This window comes from Phodopus roborovskii, unplaced genomic scaffold (assembly GCF_943737965.1).
Source record: "Phodopus roborovskii unplaced genomic scaffold, PHOROB, whole genome shotgun sequence".
In the NCBI taxonomy this organism is placed as follows: domain Eukaryota; kingdom Metazoa; phylum Chordata; class Mammalia; order Rodentia; family Cricetidae; genus Phodopus; species Phodopus roborovskii.
This window is the reverse complement of record NW_026125052.1, coordinates 35168895-35189441: the sequence shown is the minus strand read 5'-3', so window position 1 is coordinate 35189441 and position 20547 is coordinate 35168895. Positions and strand designations below refer to the sequence as shown.

At 42.2% G+C, this 20547-nt stretch overlaps 1 protein-coding gene across 1 annotated transcript; it reads right to left on the bottom strand.

Moving 5' to 3' along the window:
• Positions 1 to 11156: 11156 nt before the first annotated feature.
• On the bottom strand, positions 11157 to 20039 carry Ptchd3 (patched domain containing 3). Its single transcript, XM_051182702.1, has 4 exons — positions 18951 to 20039; positions 17955 to 18076; positions 15060 to 15205; positions 11157 to 12825 (listed from the first exon to the last, which is right to left on the bottom strand). The coding sequence occupies exons 1-4, from the start codon at positions 20037 to 20039 to the stop codon at positions 11330 to 11332; spliced, it is 2853 nt and encodes a 950-aa protein (XP_051038659.1). The 3' UTR covers positions 11157 to 11329.
• Between the last annotated feature and the right edge of the window lie 508 nt (positions 20040 to 20547).

The following is a 20547-nucleotide window of genomic DNA, read 5'->3' as shown; positions in this document are numbered from 1 at the left end:
GGCTTTGCTCTTGGTTTCCGACAGCCACTTTTGATACCTGAGCATCATTTCTGCAGTTGTGGAACCGGAAGGAAATGAAGGCATGGCCAGGACAATCAAGGAGCTGGGAAGGCGGGAAAGGGAATAGGCCATGTGGCACCTCATAGCACTCAGGAACACTCACCCCTGACCCCCACTACACACTGGGGCTGCACATGCCCAGAAGGTACTGGAGGCCTCAGCCTTGGACATGTAAACAGGGAGGGAGGCTCTAAACTACAGGTCCTGGCAGTCACCCCTGTAAAGCCTGGTTTCACCTCAAGGTAATCCCACATAAACCGTACCTAGGGTGGCTACAGGTGCTGGAGCTGTCCTAGGCTCACAAATACAGCCAAAAAATCTGACAATTCCTCCCATGCCTCGAATTCATCCATGACAATCTGAGCCCTCTAAAAGTTACCTTGCATAGGTGAAGGTCAGTAGACATAGTCATTAGACTCCAACTCCTCCAGTATCCTGCCCTCAAACAGATTTTTATTTCCCATCATCCCTACCCAAAGCCATCCCTTCTGCTGGAATGAAATGAGATTCTGAAAAACAGTCCATCACACCCCTTGGCTCACTGCTTCTCTGTAAACAAAGTCTCTCACTCTCCTGGGTGCAGTGCTCCACCCTGTCTGTGAAAAAAGTCCCTTACCTGGGCCCAGTGCTCCTCCCATGTCTGTGAATACCACCACTTAAACACCTTGGCCTAACCTTGTACCCTGAACCCTGAACTCAACCCCAACCCTGACCCCGACCCTGACCCCTGATCCCTGAACCTAAACCTCAACACTCAGCCTGAATCTAAACCCTCACCCTCGAACTGAAACATGATCAGGAACCCGAACCCTGATCCTGAACACTCCTCCTGAACCTGAACCTTGATCCTGATCCTGAACCTGAACATGAATGTGAACATGAACCTGAACCTTCATCCAGAACCTGAACCTGAATATAAACACTCAACCTAACCCAGACTCTCACTCTGAACCTGACCCTCACCCTGAACCTGAACCCTAAACCTGAACCTGAACCCGAACCTCATCTTGAACCTGAATCCTAACCCTGAACCCTCACCCCGAACTTGAACCTGAACCCAGAATATTAATGTGAACCTGAACCCTGACCATAAACCCCAAACCCTAACCTGAGCACTCTAAGCCTAAAATCCTAACCCTAATACCTTAACCCTAACCATAACCATGAACCCTAACCATTATTCTTAAACCTGAGCCTTAACCCTAACCCTAACCCAAACCTGAGCCCTCATCCTGAACCCTAACACTCACCAAGTCTGAACCTGAACACTTAACCTGAACATAAAACTCACCCTGAACCTGAACCTAAAAACTCACCCTGAACCTGAACATGACCCTGAAACTGAACCTGAACCAGAACCTTCACCCTGAAACTTAACCCTTACCCTGAAGTAAACCTGAACCCTCACCCTTAACCTTAATCTTAACCCTGATCCTGAACCTGAAGCCTCACCCTGAATCTGAACCTAAACCTGAACCATCACTCTGAACCTGACCCTGAACCCTCACACTTACCCTGAACCTAACACTCACCCTAAACCTGAACCCTCACCCTGAACCTGGAACTGAACACTGAAACTGAACCCTCACTCTAAGCCTGAACTCTCACCCTGAACCTGAACCTTACCCTGAACCTGAAACCTCACTCTGAACCCTAACCCTGAACCTGAACCATCATTTGGAACTGGAACCATTAAACAGAACCTAAACCTGAACCCTCACACTGAACCTGAACCCTAAACATAAACCTTAACCTGAACCTGAACCCTCACCCAAAACCTGAACCTGAATCCTCAAGATGAACCTGATCCTGAACCCTCACCCTGAACGTGAACCTGAACCCTGATACTGACTCTGACCCTAAACCTAACCCTAAACCCTAATCCTAAAACCCTAACCCTACCATAACCATAACCCAAACTCTAACCGTAACGATAACCATAACCCTGAAACCCTAACTTTAACCCTAACCCTAATCAAAACCTGAACTCTCACCCTGAATCTGAACATGAACACTGAACTTGAACATAAAAACTCACCCTTAACCTGAACCTAAAACCTCACCATAAACCTGAAGCAGACCCTGAAACTGAACCTGAACACTCACCTTGAACATTAACCATCATCTTGAATCTGAAACAGAACAGGAACCCTTAACCAGAACCTAAACCTAAACCTGAACCTGAACCCTGAACCTAAAGCTTCACCCTGAACCCTACCATGAACCTGAACTTGAACCCTCATCCTGAACCTGACCCTCACCCTAATTTTGACCCTCAGCCTGAACCTGAATACTCACCCTCAAACTGAACAATGATCGGGAACCTGAACCCTGATCCTGAACCCTCACCCTCAACCTCAACAGTCCTCCTGAACCTGAACCCTGAACTTGAACTCTGAACCTGTACCCTGATACAGAACCTGATCCTGAACATAAACCCTCAACCTAACCCAGACTCTCACTCTGAACATGAAACTGAACCCTAAACCTGAACCTGAACCCTGAACCTAAACCCTCATCTTGAACCTGAATCCTCACCCTGAACCTAACCCTCACCCTGAAACAGAACCCTTATACTGAACCTGAACACTCATCATGAACCTGAATCCTCACCCAAAACCTTGATCCCTCACCCTGAACCTGAACCCTGGACCCTCATCCTGAGCCTGACCCTAACCCAGAACCAGAACCTTTAATCTGAACCTGAACCCATACCCTGATCTTTTTTTAAATTATTGTTTTATTGCTTCATATATAAAAGTTTGCCTAGGATTAACATGCCAAGTCTTTTTATTTATTTATTTTATATAACCAAGTCCATTTAAATGAAAACAAACATTTATAGACAATCTTTGGGAATTTGGGCATTGTTCTTTCCAAACTACTTCCGGCTGGTAAGGGGCGCTTTCATGGGGGATTCTAAGAAGATGCAGAAATACTGGCTGTAGTCTGTAAGGCTGTTTTGTCCAGCTGTTTTGAATGTAGGATCACCTGGTACTCTGTTTCAGGCAGTCTGGCTTGGTCAAACCACATTAGTCTGGAAGGAATCCACAGCTTTTCATTTTTCATTTTCTGTGGAAACAAAAATAGAAATCCTTTCCCCCAATAACTTGTCCTTGAACTTAAATTTTGGAGTCAAAGCATTTTTTTTTATTTATTATTTTACATGTCGATCCCAGTTCCCTCTCCCTCCCTCCTTCCCTCCCTCCCTCCCTTTTACCATCTCTGCCCTCTCACATGCACCCTAACCATCCTCCCCTCCCATCCCTTGATCTTAAACCTGAACCAGAACCCTCACCCTGAAACTTAACTCTTACCCTGAAGTAAACCTGAACCTGAACCCTTAACCTTAACCTGAACCTGAACCTGAACCCTGATCCTGAATCTGAACATGAACCTGAACCCTGAACCCTGAATCTGAACCTAAACCTGAACCCTCACACTCAACCTGAACACTGAATCTGAACCCTCACCCTGAACCTGAACCCTCACCCTGAACCTGAACCTGAACCCTCACGATGAACCTGATCCTGAACTCTCACCCTGAACCCGAATCCCCACCCTGAACCTGAACCTGAACACTGAATCTGACCCTCCCCCTGAATCCTATGTTAACCCAGAACACAACCCTAACCCTTAATCTAACTCTAATCCAAACCTAACTCTAACACCTTACCCGAATCCTAGCCCTAATCATGAACCCCAAAACCTAACCATGACACCTGTACCTTAACCGTTACCCAAGTCTAAACCCTACTCTTGAACCCTGAACTCTAACCATAACATCTAACACTGACTCTGAACCTTAAACTCTCACCCTCAACCCTACCCCTAAACCCAACCATAACTTTAACCCAGAGTCTAACCATAACCCCCCCCAAAAAAAATTAGTCTAATCCTAGTCCTAAGTATTGGAAACCAGCATTTTGCTTACCCTGCACCCCTAATGGTGGGTGGAACACCCATGGCCATGTCATCCCTAAGTCACTCATTAAGAGGCTGAGCAGGGGACTGGGTTAAGCTGGTGCGAGTTTCCCTTTTTAAAGCAAGCGCTGCACACCCCCACTCACTCCTGTTTTGGTTGGCCACCAGCTATCCCCTTTCTCTTCTCCACCAATAAACTCCATGTGGGCACACTGAGTCTTGTGTTTGTTTCATTGGTGATAGCTGCAGCAAGAGACCAACATTTTGGTGCTGTGGAACTTGGTGATTGCCTCCTCGAAGACTCAGCGGCAGTCTGCTGCTGAATGGCCAGCCAGAGGTGCTGGGGGAACCTGGCTCTGAACCAGCAGTCCACTTCCATCCCGCTGCTGGACATACTATCCCACACCGGCTACAATTCAGTAAGGTACCCTTTTTCACTGTAACTCATTTCCTTAGGGTCGGGTGCATTTCTCACAGTTGAGTTAAAATACCACCCTCCCTAGGCAGAATATCAGATTCTGGCTTCAAGCCTTCCTGCCTTTCTTTGGACTGCTGAGTCCTCATCGGCCTCAGATGGCCCAGGCAAAGTTTTAGAGCTCATGAGCAGTGAATAATGCTCTGCCATCCAAGCTTATTGGGCACCTTGTCCTTGGCCACATTCTTGAGCACAAGATTGACCGTCCAGTTTTGCTTCTCCCATGGGAAATAAACCAACCAAGGAAATACTCCCATCCGCTCCACTAGGATGCCTAGTAGAAAATTTAAAACCCTTTCACTTAATGCCACTTGTTAAGGCACCCAGACTCATTTACCTTTGTACTGAGAAATGGCCTAGATATCCCCTAGAAAATAAGTCAAATTGGACGAGTAATGGCTCTCTAAATCCCAATATTTTACGAGATCTTTCAAATTACTGCCAGCAAATGGGTAGATGGAAGGAGTTACCATATATCCAAGCTTTCCTCTATCTCTTTTCTCTTCCTCCTCTCCATCTCATGTTCTTCTAGCCATGAAAGCTGAACCTGAAGAAACCTGCACTAACTTAGACCCTACTAAAAACCTCCAATACTCAGTCCTCAACATGGAACTACCACGCCTGTTTCTTCTTCCTCTCTAACTCCTTCCTCTCCAATGCCAGGTGACTCTAAAGAGCCAACTCTCACACCTACTTTCACACCCCCTGTTACCCGCTCTCACACTCTCATGTTCTCAACCCACCAAAACCAACCCAGCTTCAGTTCTCCCCTTCTGAGAAGTAGCCGGAGTGGATGGTCTGTTTAAAGTACATGTCCCCTTCTCCCTATCAGAAATTTCTCAAGTATAACATAGACCGGTTCCTATACCTCTGACCCTACCGCCTTTATAAAAAAGTTTCAATATATCACACAATCCTATAGTTTCAGTGTTCATTATATATATGATCTTAACCAACAACCTACTACCTGAAGAATACAGTCAAGTTTGGAAGCAGGCCAAAGCCTACGCAGATGAAGTTCACCAGACTCTTACAGCTCACCATGCTGGGTCAGAGGCTGTTTTAGATCAGGAGCCCAATTGGGACTGCAATACCCCAGGGGGATTTCTGGCTAGAGACCGGTTTGTGATCTGCCTCATGGTTGGTCTCCATAAGGCTGACATAAAGCCAATAAACTATCAAAATAATTCTACAGGTAGTTCAGAGCAAAACAGAAAATCCCTCTCAGTTCCTAGAATGCCTTACACAGGCCTTCTTACAGTATTCTAACCTAGACCCTGAGATGTCAGAGGGGAAGCAACTCCGTATGACTTATTTTTTTTCGCATATCTACCCTGACATTAGGGCTAAACTTAAAAGTTTGGAGATGTAACCCCTAACCTCACAGGCAGAAGCTTTAAAAATAGCCTTTAAGGTGTACCATGGGAGAGATGACAAAGGCCTTAAATATAAGTAACAGATGATGTCTGAGGCCTTCCAATCAGCCTCGGAGTCTGCCCACGGCCCCTTGCCCTCCAGGGCTCGAGGAACACAGTGTCCATGTTTTAAGTGTGGTCATGAAGGACATTGGTCCTGAACTTACCCTAATCCCTGTGTGCCACGCAAACTGTGTACAAAACAGGAAGATGGTCACTGATCAACAGACTGCCCACGTGCCCCTTGTGGCAAGAGGACATCAGATATGGACCACCCTCTAGCTGACTTCCTAGCCATGGCCATGGACGATGATGAGTGGAGGAGTCTGGCTCTCTTGACCCGACCACTGTCATCTCTGGCAGAGAGCTCAGATAGAAATTAAAGTATCAGGGTGATCATTCTCCTTCCTTTTGGACACTGATGCCACATACTCAGTCCTGAAGGAGTTTGGGGGACCCACTTCTCCTTCTCGTCTCCCTATTGTCGGGATAGGGGGAGCCTTACCTACCTCACCAGACCTCACCACTCAGTTGTATTTTCTGGGGAATTCACCTTACATTTCTTAAAAAATAACCCTCATATACAGCAACTACAACAGGACACTGCTCCTTTCGGGGTACACTGAGATAAACTATACTGCCTCCTATTCTAGAAGATTAAGGATTCACTCCTGTAACCTCACCCTGCCAGATTGGGACCCTCATGCTTTCCTTCCTGTCCTCAGGATGACCTAAACTCTCCTACTTCTAAATATACCCCACTCATCAATCCCCTCTCTATGTTTCCCTCAATAACTCATTCAAAACTTCTAATCTAACCGATAAGCTGTTGTTACAGGAACACCAGCAAAAAACCACGGATCTAGAGACACAAATCATAAACACTGTGCCTCCTAAGTAAAGATAACATTTCTAACATGAGTATGCTGCTAATGTGTCTAATAGTTATGTTTTCACAAACCCAAAGGATTCTAGTAAGTTCCAGGGAATTGAATTGGACCCATTTAAACAAGTCAGATTCGGTCCAAATAAATATTACTCAACTTCTTCCTGGCCATGGGACTTCCTACCCTTATCTCGACCCCCTCGGGAACCACTCCCCCATCTTGCAACTCTCCCATTAAGTGCCAGGACCTAAAAAAAAAACTTTTTTTTCTAAACTTAACCTTGTCCTCTGCTCTCTCTGAACCACTCCCCCATCTTGCAACTTTTAACTGTTCTGTTTGTCAAATCATCACTACTGTTTTAGATAGTCTGAATCCTTTTAACCAAGTTCTCATTGCCAGTCTGTAAAGTATCTTTTACTGTCTGAATCCTTTTTACTAAATTTTCATTACCAGCTTATAACGAATGTATGATTTGTATAAGTTCCTCATTTTTTGCCCTATTATAAAACCATTTCTTTAATGATATTATATGGATTGCCAAAATGATAGTCACTACAGCAGGTAGAAAATATATTCTAGGTAGGTCCTCAACCTCTTCTAATATGTCATCCCTATACGAAACAAAAAGATTATGATCATGCATTGTGAGGTTATCAGCCATTGGTATAGAGTAACAAATATTATTTGTTATTATTAGCGTAAAATACAAAGAATGCAGTACTTACTGTCAGTAGAAACCTGTTCTTTAATCTCGAAGCTCTTTTTGCTCGTAGGTCTCAATTTATAGTAACTATGTTTGGCCAGCAGATGGCGCAAGTATACTACAAAACAGCGGCTAGATGCTCTCCGCCTGGATTGTTTCTAATTTGTTAGATTCTGTATCTAAGCAAGACTTTCGGTAAATTCAAATAAAGTAAAAAAAAAAAAAAAAATTCAGAAAATGAGAAAGGCGAGGCTCACGCGAATCGCGCAGACCCATCATAGAGCCAGCAGATTCCAGGGATTGTGCGAATAGTTCGGCAGTGTAGCAGGCTGGCACACACAGGCAGTACAGACTCCGAGCACACTGCAGGAGAGCGTGATCAGCAGAGGGGTGCCCAGGCAGCAAGCTGAGGGGGTCCAGAACGAACTAGCAATGGTAGCAACATGCCCGCTGTTTGGGTGAAACCTAGTCCCCAGGTCCCGTGAACATCCATGTGGGCGACAGATGCTGACAGATGCTGATGCACGGATTAAGATACAAGGGACTAGGTTTCTCTAGACCTTTCTTTGTGTTCAATTTTATCTTCAAACCAATATTGGCTCCCTCTTTTATGTTCTCTCTCTCTCTCCTGTCTTCTATTCCTAACCAGGCTCAATCTTCCTGGTCGACTGCTCCCAACTAACAATTTGAGCTTCCGTGGAAAGGCTATCATAAATGCCCTTCCCGGAGAGTGAGATCAACAACTAACTTATCCATGGAGCCCTCAACTAATGCCTGTTGGAAACAGGATCAAACACCCATACATAAACACTGAGTCGAACTAGAACCCAGATGCAGATGGAGAGGACAAGACCATGCGGCAGAAATACATACAGCGTACCCGAACAAGGAGGAGCTAACGGCCACTAGATTGATAGCTGGGAAACCAGCATGGGACTGACTCAGGCCCCCCTGAATATGGGTCTCAACCAGAAGGACTGAGCAGTCTAAGGGACCTCAGACAGTGGAGCCAGGATGTATCCCTGGTGCACAAAAGGACTTAGGAACACATCCCCCATGGAGGGATAACTGCCTTAATCTAGAGACAGGAGAGAAGCCCTAATCCCTACTTCACATGACCTGTCAGATCTACATGACCCCAACTGGATGGCATTCCCCTACATATGGAATTGGGGAGGGGTGGGTGGTTAGAGTGCATTTGAGAGGGCAGAAAGGGTAAAAGGGAGAGAGAGAGAGGGAGGGAGGGAGGCAGGGAGGGAGGGAGGGAGAGGGAACTGGGATCGACATGTGAAATAATTAAATTAAAAAAAAATGCTTTGACTCCAAAATTTAAGTTGAAGGACAAGTTACTGGGGAAAAGGATTTCTATTTTTGTTTCCACAGAAAATGAAAAGCTGTGGATTCCTTTTCGACTAATGTAGTTTGATCAAGCCAGACTGCCTGAAACAGAGTACCAGTTGATCCTACATTCAAAACAGCTGGACAAAACAGCCTTACAGACTACAGCCAGGATTTCTGCATCTTCTTAGAATCCCCAATGACAGCGCCCCTTACCAGCAGGAAGTAGTTTGGAAAGAACGACGCCCAAATTCCCAAATATTGTCTATAAATGTTTGTTTTCATTTAAATGGGCTTTGTTATATAAAATAAAAAAATTAAAAAAAAAACAAGGGACTTGGTTTAATATAGGTTATTAATTTTATTCGGGGAGAAGTCATTCGAGAAACCGATGACCCGCAAGTTCCCGCTTCAAGGATCCACACTCAAGCTGCCGCTCTCAGTGACCCCCACCGGAACCAAGAGAGAGCACTCTTGGTCCGGGACCCCAGACCTAACCTAATCCTCCATCAAGTCTGCACCTGTGACCATGCTACAGGTAAGGGCAGGTTGAATATCTCACTACACTTTATTATTTTTAGAAAAAATAATTGGGGTGGTGTTTTTTTGTTTTGTTTCCCCCCCCCCCGTTTTTAATTTAAATTTGAAACAAGATTGTTGGGGTTAGGTTTGATTTGGTTTTTCGAGACAGAGTTTCTCTGTATTGTTTCGCAGCCTGTCCTGGAACTAGCAGACCAGGCTGGCGTCCTACTCTCAGATCTGCCTGCCTCAGCCTCCTGAGTGCTAGGATTAAAGGTGTGGGCCACCAATGACCAGTTTAGAAATTACTACTATAGTACTGGGGATTGAACCCAGGGATCCATACATGTTAGGCAAAAACTGAACCACTGAGCTGTATTTCCCACCCAATACAAACCATTTTAAGGGGACATTCCATGAGGTTTTGTATGCTGGATGTCTTCTTTCCCTTCTAGATCTCTTTATCCACTGTTCCCAGAGTGACCTGAGTAGATGTCATCAAAAGGTTCCCTGACATCTGCCCCTCAACTTAAAATGAAGATCAACAGCTGGATAAAAGACGTTTCTAGGGTGGTAATAATGGGGGGGGTTCTTCCAGAATCAATTGTATAATGTCCTGAACCATCCCAGTTCTCCCCACTTTGGCCTGGCACAACAGGACCTCTGCTATCTGTAGGGCCCTGCATGGACCCCCGAGGCACCTTGAGCAAGCCTGAAGCTGTTGACTGGAACTCCTTGCCCCAAAGCTGTTACTGGTACTCTTCCTGTTTTGATAACATACACCTCGTATGGAGGAACTAAGCATAAAAATCCTGTTATTTTCCACTGTCCTGTAAGTTAGTATTTAAGCTAGTTCCATCCCATCAATAAATGGCATTCGGCATTTGGCATCCCGACATTGCCATTGAATGAATGACCCACTGTCTTGTCTATTTCAACCTCTAGGCCTTTGCTGGATTCGTGGAACAGCTCCTAGCACAGGTGCCACAGCTATCTGATTCTCACATTCACCTCCTGCACTCATTGTTTCTTACTTAAGACATTTACCTATTTTCACTGTAACTAGTTATATGATTTCTTGTCAGGTACTTTAACAGTTCCATAAGCACATACTATATCTGCACCAGAAACACAAAGAAAAGCAAGTTAAATGGACAGCACTAGAAAGAAAGGTATTTCAAACCAGGCATGTCTGAGCCTGAACATGGACATCTTAAATTTGGTGTTGGATAAATGTTTCACTCAACTTAACTTTATCATATCCTTAGTTGAATACTATCTCCTTCAAAAAAACTACATAATTCTCAAAAATTGTTATGATAGAGGTTGCAGGGTTGGCACACACCTTTAATATCAGCACTCAGGAGACAGGGGCAAGAAGATCTCTGAGCTCAAGTCCAGTCTGATGTACAGAGTGAGTTCTAGGACAACCAGAAGTACACAGAATAAACATGTTTTGAAGAGAAAGAGAGAGGAGAGAGACAGAGAGAGAGACAGAAACAGCTATAAACTGAAATAAACCTTTCCCTTCCAAAGTTTGTTTGGTCAAAGTCTTTATTACAGCAATAAAAAAATAACTAAGACTTATTGTAGACATTAGAATAAAGATGTTAACCTTTCTATTAATTTGGTAAAGATATTTTAATTTTTCTCAGAATATGTTATTAAAGAACTTCAAAGCCAAGGAAACATGGAATGACTATTTTTAACACTTTATATATCTTTTCAGTTATATATTAATAATTCATATTTTATTAGTGTATACTAGTTGGACAAACTAATGGTTTTTATTGAGACATTTTCATACATGTATACAATGTATATTACCCTCCCTTCCCTCTCACCATTACCCCTGCTGCTTCTAACCATGCAATGCCCCCTCTAATTTCATCTCTCTTTTTCTATTGACTAGTCTTAATTAGTACATTTTACAATCAGACTGGATTCACATCATCAGGAATTCTATAACTAGTTAGGGTTATTTGTTACCGTGCATTCAAACAAACTTTCAAAAAAAGGTTAAGAATACTGGAATAAAAATTAGGCCATGAGCAGCCCCAAAAAACATAACAAGAAACATAATCTTAAAAAATGTCCTGAAGATGTAAGCTTTAGCTGCAGATAAAACACACACCCCTATTATTGTTGAAATTGCACTTTGCAACACTGGATAGCCTAGCATATATAAGGCCTCAATTGACTTTTTGTTTACTGAGGTCTCAGAACTGGAAACAAATGCATAGGAGATGTGTGCAGAAAAATCAAAAGAAAAACCTATACAAATAACAAGATTAATCATGGATATGGAATCTAGATTAACATTCCAGAATGCCATAAAACCTGTAACTCCCACAATCACAGATGCAATAGCAAAAGTAACCCACAAGGAGCACACTGGGTGAGGAATTAACAATAAGGAAACAATGAGCATGGCTGTTGATGCAACCATGACATTTCGAACAGTGTTCTCTATTATTGCAGCATATTGATCAAAATATATGAATGCTTGGTTATACACCATTAAGGGAACTTCACAGTTTTCAGCTATGCCTCGTAACTGTAGTAACATTCTCTTCTTATTGCTTGAGGAAGAAACCTCTACAGTCTGGATAAAGCCTCGGGAAGAAGTGATTTCATTTGATGAGGAAATATTAATATCATATGTAAAAATAGGAGACATTTTTAAAAAACCTGAAATATTATTCATAAATGTATTCTTGTCATTAAGATTATTTCCACTGTTATTCATATATTGAATATATGCTCCCAACCAAAATTCTGTGAGATTTTTATCTACATATTCATTTTCTTCAAATTTTATCATACATTTGTCCAGTTTCTGTCTTACATCACTATCCCAGTAGTTAACACTTTCAGTAACAATGACCATAACCCTTGGACCATAATCTGAGAAATAATCTTCCTCAATATTAAAATATGGTGTAATGTAGGAATCATCGCTTGCTAGGTTCCGAAGATCTAACCCTTCCTGCACTTGGAAGCATCCATATATACTGCTTACGATATAAAAAATATATATCAGCACTACAAAAAACTTGGCTTTGGCCGTTGTGAGGAAAGGACCAAAATAGTCTCTAAAGAACAAATTCATTGGATGCTTGTCTTCTCCATGTTCATCTGGGGCTGAACCAAATGGTACACAGCAGGATTTTTTTAATGAGGCATATTTTTGGTCTGGCTTTTCCAGCCAGCGGAAGCACGCAACTTCTCTTTTACCATCTAGAGCCATAATTGCTCCAAAACAGGTGATACTATAAAAATAGCAAAAGAGCAGAGTTGTTCCTGTATAGATGCAAAAATACTGTACAGATCTAAAAGAGCTGGTGATTCCTGTATAGAAAGCAAGGACATTGGTGATAGTGGTGATTGTAATGGACACTGCCACCTTTGAATATGAATTGGAGAGTCGTTCTCTTATGCTTTCCACGAGGCTGGTCTTCTGCCAGGCAGATATCATAATAAACATATCATCAACCCCAACACCTGTAACAAAAGAACAGAACTTCCTATATATTAATAATGCACATTGAATATTAAACAACTAGACATTTTCTATTGCTTGTCTTGCAAATCTCTCGTTAAACACCATCTTCTCAGTTGGTCTCTGAATTTATAACATAATTTGTCACTCCTTCCTCTGTAATAAGTCTTAGCTTCGTACATACCTATGTTGTTAGTACATAGGATACTCCCTAGTGTTTTCCCAGGGTGTCCTTGTGATAAAATGAGGACATCTATGTGACAACATGCCAGTTGAAACAGAATCAGCAATCTGTCTTTGATCCCATGAGCCATTTCAGCTAATATACAAACACATCCATCAAACATTGTTTGCTTGAAATAGGAATTGGCAAGTATGTTTGCTGGTAGCATAAGGCAATCCAAGTTGTGCCATTTTTATTACAGCACCCACTTTATAGGTTTACTTCCAGGCATACACACAAATCTAGTGTCCCTGGTGGTTTCTATTTGATACCTAGCATGTGGTGGACAGCATGTTTCACTGGTCCCGATATGAGAAAGGTGTGCAAAAGTCAATCTTTGGAATCCTTACCATGGTGCCATTGCATGGTTAGCTTGAAACAGAACTGAAGAATGTTTGAGAGCTTTGACATTAATAGTGGAAAAAAACAGAATGAGGACAGAAAATCAAGGAGACTAGACAGTCTGAGCCTGATGCCAATAAATTCCATTGCCCTCCAACATTAGACTGCAGTTGAGACTGCTTGCACTCATGTGTGCTTTTATTTCCATGTGTATATTTAACAGCAGGTCTTGGGAATGCAATGCTGATCTTTACCTCTTTTTCATAGGTTACAAGTTAAAGTTAGGAGAATACTGGGAATTACAAGCTGGCCTGAAGTTCAGATATTCATGGACATGATTGAGGTAGAAAGATCCAAAACTTGCACAAAGCTAGAGGAGCTGTCATAGATTGTGTGGTGACACCCGTGACTATCAGCTGAAGACTCTATCTAGCTGAACAAAGGAAACAATCAGAGGCACTGAGAACCAAGAATGGAATGCAATGCTATCTTGGGATTAAAAAAAAAATGATATTATAGAAATTTGTTCAGAAATTCTCCTCATAGTCTTTAAGTTGCTGGAAATGCATATACATACACTATTTACAAATCTATACTCCTGTGGATACAGTCTGAATAAATACAAAGAATATAGATTGGCTTATAATAAATACATTCCCTCTACAGTTATTCATGACTATGGGCGCAGTGGCTGAAGAGCAAGGCTAAACTGATGTGCAATATAAACCCACCCATGGGGGAGGATGAAATAGCATATTTTGACATATAAACTTAATATTAAAAAAATTCTAAAAACAGAAATATATAATCACCCTTCAAAGAACAAACCTGAAAACACATTAAAAATTCATCTTGAATTTGTTTTATGCAACTATACCCATGTAATTATCCATTGCCTTGCACGTATCTTGATTTATAATGAGAAATTTCCATTTAATTCATTATATTTGTCTTTTTTAAAGGCCAAATATGGTTTCCATTTTTTAATATGTTTGATTTGACAAGTGCCGTACTGATATGGGTTCAGGTTGTTTTCAATGTCTTCTTACAAAACACACCAAAATAAACCCATTCGTTAGCCATTAAAGGCTCACACCTTTAAACCCAGCACTCAGGAGGCAGAGGCTGGCAGATCTCTGTGAGTTTGAGGCCAGTCTGGTCTACAAGAGCTAGTTCCAGGGCAGCCTCCAAAGCCACAGAAAAACCCTATCTCGAAAAAACAAACAAACAAAAACAAAACAAAAAATGTGTTCTACTTATGATCTATTATATTTATCAAATTGTATAGAAATGAAGTTGTTGGTCTATAGTTCTTTGCTATAAACTTGGGGAATGCAAACCAATTTATATGTTTCCTACGGCAGAACCTTGGGCACTTGTTTACATAAAACATTCCAAAATGGCCTCACTAGTACCAATTAATCTAGAAAAAAAAAAAACATTTTGTTTAGTGTATATTCCTTGATACAAAATATTTCTCGTTGCATTTTCGGTGTAAACTAAAATGCATGTTTCTTTCCTTTATTTGTCTGGGATACTATATATTTTCAATTCTGAAGACAGATTATTCAGTTTGGTCTTCCTGTTGCTTAAGCCTCCTACACAAATACTCCTCTTATCCACCTCACATACAAACAGACTCAACACAGCTTTATATTTTGTCTTACTCACCAAGAATAAGAAATGGTGAATTTGCAACTATGATCACAAATGGGACCCCGATGTGCAGCATCAGGCCAAAGCCACTCACCACTGACATGGCAACAGAAAACACTCCAAAGACTGCTACCAACATTTTGCTTCTTACACAGTCCAACCTGTAAATTTAGAGTGAAAAACAAGAACTTGTGATAGTAGCTTCCATACTGAAATCTTACTAAATTGGTTGTTGAGGTAGACACCAAGGCGTCTAGAAGCCTCTAGGATGATGACTTCAATATCTGCTTGATGGAGACCTTAAACTAACAGACATTATTTATTTAGTTTAGTTTTTTTTTTTTTTTAATCAGGGTTTCTCTGTGTAACCCTGGCTGTCCTGGAACTCACTTTGTCACTTTGTATACCAGGCTGGATTTGAAAAAAACAAATGAAAAAATGGCAAACTACTGGGAGCTTGATGCTTTACAAAAATGTTGATTTAGTTCACAATTCTGAATGTCTAAGAGGATGATGCAGCATCTTTGCAAGGGCTCCTCTAACTTTCATAACAGTACATGTCATTATGGTGGAAATGCATAAGGGAGAGGGGGAAGGAGGGAGGGAGGGGCAACAAAAGTAAAGATGGGAAAATAGATTTAGGAGCAAGGCTTGTGTTTTCCTGACAACTTTCTATTGCAGGAACTAATGAGAGCCATGCCAGTGCTTTCTGAAGGCATCAGCACAGTCATTTTTCACAGACTCTATTTCTTACAATAATGTCAAATTATATCATACAATAATGTCAAATTATGTTTCAATTGACAATGCTGTTTGGAGGTGGTGGAAAATGCATACTCAATAGTCATTCCAGAAGATTAAAACAGGGCTGAAAACTTTATGTCATATGCTCAGTGTACAGGAAAATGGAAAATGCCACAGAATAATCTTCAAGTCATAGTGAAGGACTTAACTTTTCAGACATCAACAGACCCCTTAAAGAGTTACAAAAATGTGCTGGAGGAATGGTTCAACAGTTAAGAGCATTGGCTGCTCTTCCAGGAAACCAGGGTTTGGTTCCCAGCACCCACACAGTGGCTCACAACCATCTGTAACTCCAGTGACAGGGGATATGCCAACATCTTCTGTCCTCCATGGGTACCAAGTATGCACACAGCACACAGACATACAAGCAGGCAAACACCTATATATATGAAATAAAATATCTAAAAAAGTTTTTGACTAGAAAACCTAAACCTAAAAAGTTTTCATCAACAGAGTAAGGTTTGTGGCACACAATACACTTGTAAGCAACCCAGCAAGAAAAACAAACAAACCAAGCAAACATGCATGGGCCCATTTCAAGCAAGCAGCTGAACTTCACAGTGTTGCTCACATAGTACTAAAGACAAGAAAGATGCAAAATTGAGAAAGTCATTGACTCTCCACCATAGTGTCAAAGAACCATTGAGGTTCAGCAATGCCAATGTCATAGGTCCTGAAAGGTCATTGTGTGAAGCTTGTAGAAGTGAAGCCTAGATTGTGGCTGAGACCTCAAGATGGCGGACATTTCAAAAGTATGAGACATGTATCAAGGAGATATCAATACAGGAAATAGAACCAGCCCAAGAGAGAGATTATATACATATATATATATATATATATATATATATATATATATATATAATTTTTATAAAATAGGAAATCATGGTTAAGAAATTACCTAGAATCTCAGAAGAAGATTTGGACTTTTGAACACAGCTAAAACTTAAAACTCTGGGGACCTGAATTTTTTTATTTTATGCATTTATGTTTTGCACTGTATTTGTAGTGATAAGAAGGGAGGATCAGAGCTGGGCAGCAGTGGCACATGCCTTTGATACTAGCACTCGGGACGCAGAGGCATCCTGGTCTACAAAAGCTTGTTCCAGGACAGGCTCCAAAGCTACACAGAGCAGTCTTAGAAAACAAAAATCAAAACAAAACATAACAAAAAAGTGGGGAGGGTCAGACCAACTAGAACTGGAGTTATAAGCAGTTGTTAGCTACCATGTGGGGGTGCTGGGCACCAAACCCATGTCATTTGCAAGAGCAGCAAGTACTCTTTAACTGCTGAGCCGTTTCTCCTGCCACTGCTGTGGGAATGTTTAAAGTCGGACTAAATGCATTTTGCATTGTCAGATGGCCATGAGTTCATGGGGACTAGGGACAGAAAATATTAGTTGGAATGAGAAATTTTCCCCAATGGGCTTATGTGTTTGAACACTTGGTCCCCATTTGGTGATACTATTTGAGGAAGTTACGTAACCTGTAGGAGGTAGAGAAAGTATATCCCTGGGGACCAGGTTGAGTGCTTATAGCCTCACCCACTCCTGTTGTCTTTTTGTTTCCTGTGTGTGGATGAAATGTGATCACCCAGCTCCCTGCTCTCTGATAACACTATATCTTGAGAAACTTAAGGCAAAATGAACTCTTTCTTTTTTAAGTTTCTTTGGCATTGGTTTTCTACCAAGTGACATACAGAATGAAAGGACAGGGCAAATTTATGACAATACCTACTGACCTTAAAAAACTCAAGTAATTTGAAATCCAGAAAACTCGGGAAAAAATAAAACCAAAGCTGACAGAAGTGTCTTAGTCTATTCTTGTTTCTTTAGATTGAGTAACCTATAAAGAGCATAAACGAATAGTCTAGAATAGGGAAAATCAGAGATAGAAAGTAGATTAAAGTTTTTCTGAGAGTATGGAAGAGGGGTTTAGTGGGTTACTGAGTGATGAACAGAGTATCTGTTAGTAGTGATGAAAAACCTGGAAAGCAGATAATTGCAATGGATAAACAGTATGGATATAATTAATATCATTAAATTGTTCACTTAAAATTGTTACAATGGAATATTGTATACTGTGTATTGTTAAAAATGAGAATTTTACCTGAAGCATGATACAACTGCAAACAGTATGATTAAAATGTATGCCAGGTGGAAAAGAGGGATCACAGTCTTGGAGGTTGCCTCAAACTCCAGCTGTCTTGAAAGTGATGTAAAGTAGACTACCTGCAAGAGCAAACAAACAAACAAAAAATACTCAGAAAATAAATCCCGATTCCAGAGTTCATCAAACATTGCCAACACTTCTGGACAATTGATCTTGTTGATAGGCATACTGTAAAGAGTGAATAATTCACATAAAATCTCAGGTGTGCTTTCCAACCTTTCCCTCAAAATGCAAAGCTTAATAATTTCTCTATATTTTGGCTAAGATGGGGGTGGGGACTAACCCTAAATCTAAATAAAAGGAACTGAATTTTATAAACAACTGTGAAACCTTATCCTCACTGACAACTGTGGAAATTGTGGCATTTTCTAAATCTTATTAGATTGGTATATTTTCATATTTTAATTGCCTCAGTAGCACTTTAAGAAACACTCGGTTATATATTTGAATTGCTGGCCCTGAATTTTAACAAACAACATATACTTCAATACTAAGCTACCATGCCTTGTCTATAACTAACCCAAAAATGGCTGAACTAAGGACTAAACTAGTTATCTATCTTCTTAAACAACATGACAGAATTTGAAAGTTTTGTCTTTAATTCCACTGGGCACAAACAGGCTTTAGGGACTCCTAGGAACAAGAGCCGGCTCAATGGAAGAAATAATTTTCAAGTGAATTAGGTAGAAAACCAAAATCCACACCAAGTGTGAAAATCAGTTTCTGTGCTAAAACATACTTACTGATATATAGTATTTGTGCACAGACCAGTATGATGCCAATGCTTTATGATCTTGGCATCATCCATCCATGTTACAATGGGATTTCATGCCAAACACAGGAGCACATACCCAGCTTTAATTCAAAGGCGACCTGGTCTCCAAATCTCCCACCCTTATTGGCCTCCCTTGCAAACCCTAACCTCCAGAATACCTCTGTCTCTTCCAAAGTCAGACTGCTCTTCATGTCGTTAAAACTGTCTAGAAAGTGAGTTAGCCATGCCTTGCTACGCTCACTGTCCTCGGGGTCCTCGGTCTTGAGATAGTACAGCAGCCTCAACGCTCGGGACTCCACAAGTCGCTGACTTTTTCCCATTGTTTGGCCCAAGACATTTCCCCCAAAGAAGCCCGCCATGTAGATGCCGTGGTTGGACACGTTATGGATGGGGAACGTGAGGTTTGACAGGTCCAATGACGAGTTATGCTGCCACATATATAGCAGAGGGTTGGGTGGCACACAATGCGACTTGTACTTAGCGCACACCTCTTTGTACAGGATCGGTGTTCCGTTTTCCTGTACCACCTTCAGCGCCTGCACTGCTTGGTCCAACTTGCTCACCTCCGTAAATATCCTTGGGTCCAGCAGTGAGCTGGTGAGAGACACCACCAGGATGGACGCAAAGTTGGCCTCTGAGCTGGTCCTGGAGGCAGAGAAGCGGTATGTGTCATTGGTGCTGAAGTGACCCTGAACGAAGCGCCGCTCAGCCTTGGCAGGGCTGCCAATCGGTGTGTACTGCTCCTCCAGGTTTTCCTTCTCCTTGGGCAAGAAGATGAGACCTGTGCCCAGCGCTGCCGTCAGCAGCGCAGGCCCAAGCAAAAACAGCCAGGGGTGACTACCCACTGTGGCACCAAGGCGCTGGAAGCAGCGCGATAGGGGCGCTTCTAAGCAGTCGGTGTGGCAGTGACGTGGCGGAGGTGCCTCCTGACCCACGGGTGGCAGGCGCTCCGATGGTGGCCCTGCAGCCCAGCTAGGGCCCGCCTCACCAGGTGGCATTGCTTCCAGTCGACCCTCAGACAGCATCTCCCGCTGATCTCCTGCCCCTGGTGCCACCTTGGAGGAGATCATGTCGCACGCACGCAGCTGTTCACAGGCGCTGCTGCTGAGCTGCTTGCACCCCAACGGTCTAGGACCCAGGGACCGTTGGCTGCTCGGGTGCCCGGATGCTGGTGGCAACGGTTGGGAGCACGTGGCCGAGTTGAGTTTCCAGGTACGGGTCTGTCCCAGGGTTAGGTTTAGTGCCATTCTCATTGTCATAGAGCATCTCCTCCAGCCAGAGTCCTATGGAGCGCCTCTCTACCCCAGTACTTACCAAATCCCTCACTGGGAGCATAAGCTGACCCTCTCCAGCATGGTGTCCCAGTGGCAAGGGAAACTTCACACTTGCTTTGTTGTCATGGGTTAGTCTCTTTCCCCTGCTAGAGTGTCAAATCGCTGAGATTGAGGCTATCTAGGTTTGTATTTCTTAGAGGAAAGACTGCTTATACCAATTATCTGAAGTTTACAGTTTCCAATTTAAATGAAAACCTTACTGAGAAAGCTAGATTTGAGAATCATTATAAATTAACACACAAGGAGGGAAGTGTAGCACATAGATTGTTGCATCCAGTTTATTTCCTTTTTATTCAGTAAAAAGCCTACAACCTGATAGCATTTATTGGAGACTGGTTAAGAATATCGAACAAAATTTCTCCTAAATTTGTTGCATCTTTGTGTTCTTTGCAGTGTCATTGAAACAGTATCAATTGTTTTC

Bases quoted from the DNA above. Each gene is read 5' to 3' on its own strand.
- Ptchd3 (XM_051182702.1), bottom strand. From the start codon at position 20,039: ATGGCACTAAACCTAACCCTGGGACAGACCCGTACCTGGAAACTCAAC. The intron at 18,077-18,950 runs GTATTCTGGAGG...TTGCTCTTGCAG, and splicing joins TGACTTTGGAAGAGACAGAG to GTAGTCTACTTTACATCACT. The intron at 15,206-17,954 runs GTAAAATTCTCA...CTAAATTTACAG, and splicing joins GCAGTTGTATCATGCTTCAG to GTTGGACTGTGTAAGAAGCA.